This window comes from Humulus lupulus, chromosome 7 (genome assembly GCF_963169125.1).
Source record: "Humulus lupulus chromosome 7, drHumLupu1.1, whole genome shotgun sequence".
NCBI lineage: Eukaryota > Viridiplantae > Streptophyta > Magnoliopsida > Rosales > Cannabaceae > Humulus > Humulus lupulus.
Window position 1 is genome coordinate 190,827,934 of NC_084799.1, and position 10,311 is coordinate 190,838,244.

The 10,311-nt window shown below is 32.6% G+C and overlaps 1 protein-coding gene across 1 annotated transcript; it reads left to right on the plus strand.

Annotated features, from left to right (window-relative positions):
* The first annotated feature begins 1,409 nt into the window (after window positions 1-1,409).
* LOC133788974 (non-specific lipid-transfer protein 1-like) lies at window positions 1,410-4,353 on the plus strand. Its single transcript, XM_062226674.1, has 2 exons — window positions 1,410-1,865; window positions 4,063-4,353. The coding sequence occupies exons 1-2, from the start codon at window positions 1,513-1,515 to the stop codon at window positions 4,070-4,072; spliced, it is 363 nt and encodes a 120-aa protein (XP_062082658.1). The 5' UTR covers window positions 1,410-1,512; the 3' UTR covers window positions 4,073-4,353.
* Window positions 4,354-10,311: the final 5,958 nt, after the last annotated feature.

Below are 10,311 nucleotides of genomic sequence, written 5' to 3' on the forward strand. Positions count from 1 at the left end.
GACAAGTTTTGGTGAGCTCGAGTAGTGGCGTCGAGTTCATACACTCAACAATCAACATTTCCCAGAACGTCGCCTGACATGGGCAAACGTGTAGCTGTATTCTGGCACTGTCAGATACCTTTTCCCTATATGGTTGGTGGACAACTTTGCAAATGGGCCCCGTGCAATCCGCGTGGGCCCACGGTCTTTATTAGTGCATCTTGATGTAATTGAGGAATGTTGTATCAATATTCCATTAAGAATATTAATGACCCAAGCCCCTATAAATAAGGCTGAGATATTTCCTTGTGAAAGGTTTAGAATTTTGGCTAGTCAAATATTGTAAACTCAGAGCAATATATATGCTGCCTAAGACTCCATTGAAGCTTGCACAAACAAGGTTAAAACTCACTAATACCAAAAACTCGTGGACTAGAGCTCTTTTATAGCATGAACCACGTAAAACTTGTGTTATTTTATTCTATATTCTCTCAAGTTCTTAGATTAGGTTGATAACGAAAAATGCAGTCAACAATAATAATATATAATACACAACTAGATATCTAATTATTATATTAATATAAATTTAAATATTATAAATTATTATTATGATATTAATATATAATCCTAATTTTTTACTAATTATCTTAATATAAATTCAAATATTATGAAATATTATTATAATAATATTTAATATAAGACTAGATATTTAATAATTATATTAATATAAATTTAAATATTATAAAATATCATTACAATAATAATATATAATAAATAATTTAAATTTTATTAAAAATATTATCATGTTTAAATTTTTTATCATATTATATATATATATATATTTTTTTAAATTATAAACAATGTTTTGGTTTAATTTTTTATTTAATATATTTATGCCATTCTTTAATTTATAATTAATATTGTTTATTTATTTGAAATTTATATTACAAGGATACAAATTTAATAAAAATAATTAATAAATTCTATAAATAAAACTAACTAAATGTGCATTGCATGTTGCTTGTATTTAATATGTGTGGTAAAATTAATCTTTATAAATTTTTACTGTTATAAAATATATTATTTTTGCAAATATTTATTTCTTAAAATAAAGTATTTACAAATTCATTAATAAACATATATTTATTTGTATCATATAAATGTATATATATATATATATATGTTTTTATACCATATTATACGTTTGAATTATATATAACTTTCGTTTATTTTCCGTTATTATATCGATGTACACAAAACAAAATAGGCTCCCAGTTATTATTCCGAATTAGGTAAAACAAAGTAAAATAATACACGATTAAGTTTAACTTAACTAATTAATAAACTAGTGATCAACCATATTTAAATCGACTAATTAATTACACACAGCTACCACCAAATTGTGATTAACGCTAGATACCAAACCACACTTTTTTTCATCCCCTATAAATTGAAGACACCTTTGAGATATCTATCAAGATCAGCACATAACACATATGAGCATAATTAATTACTAAAAAAAGCTTGTTCGTCATGGCCGTGAGTAGTTCTTTAGGTGTGAAATGTCTTGGGTTTATTGTGATTACGGTGATGGTTGTAGCCACACAAGTGGAAAGTGCCATAACTTGTTCGGAAGTGAATAAGAGCCTTTCTCCATGCCTGAACTACCTTAAGAGCGGTGGTTCTGTCTCGACGGAGTGCTGCAACGCGGTTAAGACGATGAACATCCAGGCCAACACGTCGCCCAACCTCAAGTCCATCTGCAACTGCTTGAAATCTGCCTATTACAGCATCAAAGGTATCAACCTCAATCTTGCCGCGGGACTGCCCGCCAAATGCAACACTAAAACTTCTTACCCGATCAGTCTCTCCGTCAATTGCACCATGTATGTATAACACATTACATTTATATATCTTGGAATTAATTGCTGCAAATAAGTTCTTTTAATGTCTTGCAAAATGATTTTCAAAACAAGATTTCTAGTGTATTAGATAATGTGTCGAGTATATATTAGATATATACAAGGTCAGGTAGGCCACGCCCTACTTAAAGTCATCCAAATTTTGGACGCATCAATATTTTATGTATTATAATTAATTTTTTAGTTTAAAATTAAATATAAATACCTCTTTCTACAAAAGAAAATTCATTGAATTTTTTTAGTGTTGTTTTAGACATATAAAAAAAAAACAATTCAACATTTAGGCCCTATTTGTTGAAATTTTATAATTATTCATTTAGGAAATAAATAGAAAAATTAACTAGTCTTTTAATATTATTTTGAACTAAAAAATAAATTATCTTTACTATTATCCATATATATGTATATAAATTTTATAAAAAAAATATTTTTTCTTTTATCAAGAAAAATTATATTTTAAAAGTATATTACGTCTTCATATAAATTATTGATTTTTTTAGTTATATATCTTTACTTTAAAATAATTTATCTGACAGTATTCATTATAGTTATATGGGACTAACACAAGTATTCATGAAATTTTGAATAATTTATCAGATTACATGCGTGCCTAATTTTTTTTTTTTTTTTTTTGCATGTGTATGCAACATGCTATTTGAACTACTACAATTTGACATCATAAATAATGTGGAATTTCTTGAAAATTTATAGGAGATTGATCCCTTATAACTACAATGTACGTATACTATCATATAAAAAACTTGGGTTTAAATTTTTATCCAAAGTGCCAAAAACATAAATAACATCACCACTAGGTTCATTTTTAGGGGTCCAACCACATAATTTTTCTACTATTTTTTTTATTAATTGAATATAACATTTTTTTTATTATTTCCTTAATAATAATTTTCATATTTAAAAAAGAATTTTGTTTTCTTTATAAAATAGGCATCACTTCAAAATTAATAACAACTTAGACTATTTTTTAGGGACTATTAGTTTAGACTTTAATTCATTAAACCACTATACTTATGCATGTAGGATATGGGTAAGGTATGCCTATTCCACGACCTTACAGTATAAAAAAATTTCTACCATACCTTACACTATAACCCTATAATTTTTTGTGGTTAGAATACATATGTTACCCTAACAAATAACCCTATCAAAATATAATTTAAAATAAAATACAAATTTTTGAAAGAATAAATCAATATATAATAAAGTTATAAAATTAAATGAAATATAACATGTATTAAGTGTTAAGGATAGTAAATACTAATAATATAGTATATATACTTATAAAATTTATGTGAAAGAATATAATATATTAGAAATTGTAAAAGCTATTATGATATATTATCTACACTTATAAAATAAATTAAAATATAATACAATGTATTAAAAATTATAAATACTAACAGGGCATATTATATCTATATTTAGAATATGGATGTAATACATATTAATTATTAATTTTATAAGTTTATATTAAGCACATTTAATTTTCTGCATATTGATTATAATTCAAAATATATATTAATTATTTATAACGTATATTATATAACATGTATTTATATTTAAAAAATATACTAATATTTGTATAGATCTTTCAATTTATCTTATAAAAATATATTTTTTATACCTTACCGAAAATATTTAAATTTTAAGTATATTATACAAATAAATATACATATATAATCGGGTAGGGTTGGACAGGGTACACCCATACACATACCCTACCTTATACGTATATCAGGTATATGTCTTCATAACCCTCACCCGATCCTAAATATTAATTTATCTGGCAATACCTTACCCATGAAAGTAAGGGACAAGTTTCCATGTAAAATTGTTATCTCTAACTACAATCCTAATACATATAATAATAAAAAAAATGAAAACCAAATGTTGAAAATAAATTACCAAAAAAAAACACAGAAATAATATATGTTTTTAATATATGTTCTCTTTTGCTCTATCAACTCAACTAATTAATCAATATATACAGATTATATAATTTACAAAATTAATAGAGGTCATATAAATTTTAAAATGATGGATGTAATATATATTTATATATTTATTGGACTTGACATATTATATCTTTATGTATAGAATATTTTACAAATGATTGTAACTGATTTGTTATTACATACAGTTTGCAGTGAGTTTGCATGGCTGAAGCGCGTATAATCATGATTTCAAGCATATAAATATATATTTATAGCATCATTGGAGAATAAAGCGTGTGGGTGTTTATATATCCACAAGTACATGAAACTCCATCCTATATGAGTACGTAATGGAGTTATTCTAAACAATCTTTATTTTTTATTATTATCATTTGTTAGTAGTCACGGTTATATATCTGTTTTAGATTATATATATAAATATTGATAATTAATAAATAAAAAAGCTGGCCAAATATAAACAGGCAGGTTTTCTTAAATTACTAGTTTTTTTAATGTGGCATTTTGAGGCATAATTTTAACTAAAATATAATTGTGATTAGTGAAATGTCTTTGGAGATTTGCGTTCTCCTCCTCGAATAAGAAATTATCACCTAAAATTGGTAACATGAGAAGCAAAAATAGTGGGATTTGAGGTAGTCCTATATGAGAAAATAGTACCCTCGGAAAGGGTTATATATTAAATTCCATTATGGGTGATCATCAAATCCAATTAAGCTTTTTACACCCAACCAAGTTAATCCAATTAAAAGTTTGATATGTTGAAATCGTCGTCTAATCCAATCCAATTTAGTTTCAACATCAAATCCAATTAGTGATAGGATTTAATATATTAGGGTTGATCATCTAATACAATCCAAGTTTTTTACACCTAATAACCAATCTAATGCAGTTAAAGTTTGGATGTTAGAGATCATCATCCAATCCATTCTTATTTAGCTTCAATATGCAATCTAATCCAATCCAATTAGTATTGAATTATTTTGTTACGTACGATTGTACCTTAAAAATTCGATCTCAGCCTCAAATGTCAGTGATAGAGTTCGTAAGATGCAACATCTAAATCACCCTCATCATGCTTTGAGCACCACCTTAGTTAAATCGCCCTACGCGTATAACCTCCAGTTCGAGGAGCACATTCAACTCATGGTAGTTCAATGACGCGCATAAGGAAGAATCCCCAAAAAGTCGGAGATTCTTTATACAACCTTAATGCTTGTAATCGTTATGTAATAAATGCCCGATATAACAATAATTGCCATAGTTAGGGAATTTATGTATTCATTTATTTGGGTAGTTACCCATTCTTGTAAGTTACCTTTTATTGTACGGTTACCCAATATTGTTTACCATAATTCCCAATACATACAAAGGGAATTGACAGCACAAGGGATTGACTTTTTGTATGCTAAAGTTCTGCGGACATTGTCATAAAGAATATCTTCAAGAGCTCCTAAACATAATAAGAGTGACTTGTAGAATAGGTGGATTTTAACCAATGAACCACTTAAAAACCTTATGTGTTCTTACTTACGATTTATTTCAAGTCTAATCTCTCTACTATGATTTCTTAATCCCCTGTTGGCGAATAACCACGTCAACAGATTGATGCTTTCATTGAGAGCAGATTAAGCTTGAAGTTTGTTAGACAACAATCAACCCAACTTCATCATGGTGGTAACACGATCTATGCGCGATAACGAATCGAAGAAGCCTAGTTACCACAATGAAACTATACTTTCGTACAAAGACGTCATGGAAAACAACCCCAAAACTAGGACAATATTGGGAGCTCAGCCTCATGCCCTCATAATCCAAATCCAGGGTAGATCATGACCATTGAAATGGTGAATGCCCAACTAAGAAGCCACCTCGCCCAGGCTAACAGCCGAATAGATGAGATCATGGTACGGTTACCTCTTCCTACAACAGACAACAATTTTGGAAGAATCGGTCTCATCGATCTTGATCCCATAGGCATAATTGTCCCAACGTGAGCTGTTCTGTCAAAACAACAACCCCGAGCTCTATGCCATCTGAACGAACTCCCAGAAATAACCAGCCTGCCAATAATCCCAGGACTAAATCGATGACTCACGTCCCAAGAAATCAGCCTAGTCAGGCAGGGCGAGTTTGGACAACATCAAGGAGAGCAGGACTCCTTGTAAATCCCCTAGCACCCATCTCAGCAGTCCACTTGTAGAGAAATGAAGGAACGTTGCCACCAGTTCGCGATATTGGCAGTGGGGGAGCTAGCCTGGTGAGTCCTGAAGGGAGGTGAATTTCCTCAACAATAAGGCACCCTCCATCACCTATTCGTCATCCAACACTCCCGCGACCACAAAGAAATGGCTCAAGCGAACAATAGGAGAAACCCTATACCTGAAGACGTACATGTTCTGCGATCTTGAGAACATGTTAACATTCAAGCCCCATGGCCTTAGCCATGAATGGTAAGCTTTGCGGATGGCAGTTATCAAACAGAAAGCCATCGTGGGGGAAGATCGAGGAGTACTCGCATTATGCTTCTCCCAGAGGCAAGAAAGTGATCTTAGAAATTAGTTGAGCTCGGCTCAAAGTTTGCATTCCGACCCTTAATCTTATTGTGTGACCACTTAAATGTATAGAGAGGGCAACCAACCCGCCACAATGATTTGATTTGTACTTAGACTATGGGATATCATTCCATAGTGCGTGATAATGGGAATGTCCCAACCAACCAAGATCTAGCTTGGAGGGACTATAACCCAAATAACAGATTGAACATGACATAAGCTAATTACCAGTTCCCAAATAACCTGGAAGTGAAGGATTCAACCCTTGAACGACTGGCTCTGATGGAGGAACAAATGAAAAGACTGTTGCCCGAGAAAAATGTGGATGACTGAGATTCTAATGAGTTCGAGCCTTTTTCTCCTCACATTGTAGCGGCTCAAGCGGCCCCATATCATGTTGCTTTCAAAAGGCCAAACATAACCACGTATGACAGAACTATTGATTTGTCAAACCACATTGGTACCTTCAACAATTTGATGTGGGCACACAACGTTAACATCGACCTGCGATGTGTCATGTTCCCAGTCGCGCTGATAGGACCAACCAAATCATGGCTCAATAAGTTCAAAAGGCACACAGTCACCTCCTTGCAGCAACTATCGACTGAATTCAAGAGACAGTTTTGAGTTGTAAAGGAAGTCTGAGTAGAAGCCAACTCTTTGGCCAATATAGAACAACAATCGATTGAATCCCTTAAGGCATACCTCAACCGGTTCACCAACATAGTAGATCGAGCAAGAGATGCCGATGACAGCTCTAAGCTCGTGGCCATGAGGTCGGGGATCACCGAAGGAGGTGAATTGTGGAAGGAACTCCAAAGCAAGGGAGTAAAGACTACAGACGAATTATTGGTCCAATCTTAAGAATTGATAAACCTCGAGGAGGTAGAGTCTGGAATGACCGAGACTAGCCAGATTCCATTTCAGCCCGCTGAAGTGGCAACGACAGCTGTAGGTATGGCTTAGCCCGTTGGCCATAACAACCAAGCAGAGAATAATAAGAGAAAGGGCAATGGTGAGGGAGACTAGACGAGGTCCAAGAAGAATAAATCTGGGGAGAAGTACACCACAATATTTATCACGCACACTGACCTGATCGACACACTCAAACACATCTATCTGGCCAATTCTACTCGTCTTCCTTGGAAGAAACTAGAACCCTTGAGACATGAGCGGGCAAAGAGAGATCCGACCAAGTTTTGTTATTTTGATAACGATATCGGCCACAATACTAACGTCTGTCATCAATTGAAGGATGAGATCGAGACACTCATCTTTGATAGAATGTTAACATAATATGCTTGAAATTGAGTAGCTCCCGATCCACCAGTCGTCTAGATTCCTCAGTCAGCTCAAGGATATTAAGAAAATCTGCCCCAGTTATCCCAGCTCTAGACAACCAGATCATCCATCCTCTTGTGGAAAGAAGATATATAGCCACCATTTTAGGAGAACCTCATCTGGCCGGCACGACCATTGGGGCTTAGTAGAGATACATTGAAGAGTTGAAAACTCACGGGGGCATGGTATTCATCTTGGAGCAGCGGTTATCAAAACAACAATGATTGGATAAACAACCAATCATTTTCATGGAAGAGGATACTAACCATGTCCAATTCCCTCATAATGATTCGCTGGTGATAACCATTCAGCTCGCAAACCGGAGAATGAGAAGAGTCTTAATTGATAATGGGAGCTCTGTGAACATGCTATTTAGGTTCACTCTAGAAAATATGAGACTATCATTAGCCAATCTTAGGGCAACCTCCACTACACTCTATGGGTTCTCAAAGGAAGGAATCGTAACAATCGGTACAATCGAGCTCGTAGTAACCATAAGAGATGAAGCGCGAGCTATTCCTTAAATGCTCGAGTTCATAGTGATGGATTGTCCGACTGCATATAACGCAATTTTGGGAAGACCTGATGGGAAAACTTATATTGGATCTCAATTATTTTCATGTATATTAAACATATTAATATAAGAAAACCTAGAACATGTTTCTAAAATTGAATTCATAAAAATATAATGATAAGAACACTTACATTATTGTGCAGTGGAATGATTGAGTTCTTCCTTTAGTTTCTCTAACTCTTGTATCCTTTCTGTCGCATGGTATCACCAAGAAACTGAAATGTTCTTCAATTTTCTTCACAGCCTTCCAAAGTATCCTTAGAATCACCGAGACTAAAGTGGGAAATTCTCAACACATGATAGATACAGAGAGAATAAGAGAAAAGAATATTGAGGCTTAAAAAAGGACTTATGTTGTAGAGAGAATCTAAACCTAAGAGTATCAAGAATAGATCGTCTAATTTTCAGTCAGATAGTCTTTCTGTCATCTCAAAAAAATCTATTTTCAACTCTCAAGTAGCATTCCTTTTATAGGCTCAATTAGGTTACTTATTTAATTAAAAAATCAATAAAATAATAGCCAATTATCAACCCTAGATCAAAATAATAGCCATAGGCCCGTAAAATTTCCATTTTAATTATAAGTCAGTTGGACTTAAAATCAAGGCATGTATTATTTTTGTTGAAGCCGCTTTTCGTCAAATTAGAAATGAAGAGCAATTAAACAAAATACCAGAGGAAACAAACGATAAAAGACACGATTTTTACGTGGTTCAGCAGTTAAAATCTGCCTAGTCCACGAGTCTGTGTTATTCACTTTATGGAATTCTCTCAAAGCTTTCTAGAAGTAATTTTACAGAGTTCCCCCAATACCAAATTCTCTCCCTTTACAAAGGAATTGTTCCACTCTATTTATAGAGTGGTTTACCAAAAATCTCCCCTCAGATTTCAGGGAGTTATGATACAAACCAATTAAATAAATGCAAATAAACGCGTATGGTTATTATGTACGCGTATAAATCTCATGATATTTGGGATTTAATAACATATTACATCTGATCCCTTAAACATAGGGATTTTATAACAATAAACATGTTCACACACAGCTTACGAGCTTGAACGCTAGATTCACACGCCTTCGAGACTGTTGACCTATCACGAGCTAGATACCTTGGTTTGCCTATGTTCTTAACAAGTAACGTTGTCGAGATCATCCTCTTCGAGCTCACCATCCTCGAGCTCGAACCTTCTGGTCTGATGGCAGGAAATGAATCAGGAGATTTATTCAAGTGTTTAACTATTGCCATTGTGGCTTCGAGCCTAGCTTATAACCTTCGAACTCCTTCGAGACCACTTAGCTCACCAATTCTGATGTTGTCGCATTTACTGCTTAGCAAGACTGTCTTTGATATTTTCATTAAAGCTGATTATGATGACTTGGCTTATTTTGAGCTCGCACCTTACGAGCCCGACTTTCGAGATCAAAATTTCTATTATCGAAATTTGGGTGTAACAATTTTTCATTGATTAATTAATTAAATAATTATTTAAATCCTATATCAAATTAATTATTTATAATTTTAACCTTGATTTAAAATTATTTATTAATTTATACACTAATTTTTCTTAATTAATAAATCTGCCCTAAAATCTCTTTTCTTTTCTAAATTACATAAGTTTGTGAAACAATCCAAAATTGACCTAGTCAACTTTGATAATTTTAATTGATAATTAAATCAATTAATTGAGACTATCTAGATGATTTTATCCAAGGTACAGTGAGGACCATGTGCCTATGCAATCAAGTTCCAATAAGTTATCATAAATTTAACAAATAAATTTACTAACATATTATTTCCCCGTGACTCCACTAAAGACTCATAACTGCACTCTTGAATTCATAAGACGCTCTATAACAAATATAGATACGTTATTAATTATCCATTGTTACAACCATAATTTCCACTCGATCCTCTACAGACGGTCTACAATGAGATGAGATTAAAATATTGTTTTACCCCTTATTG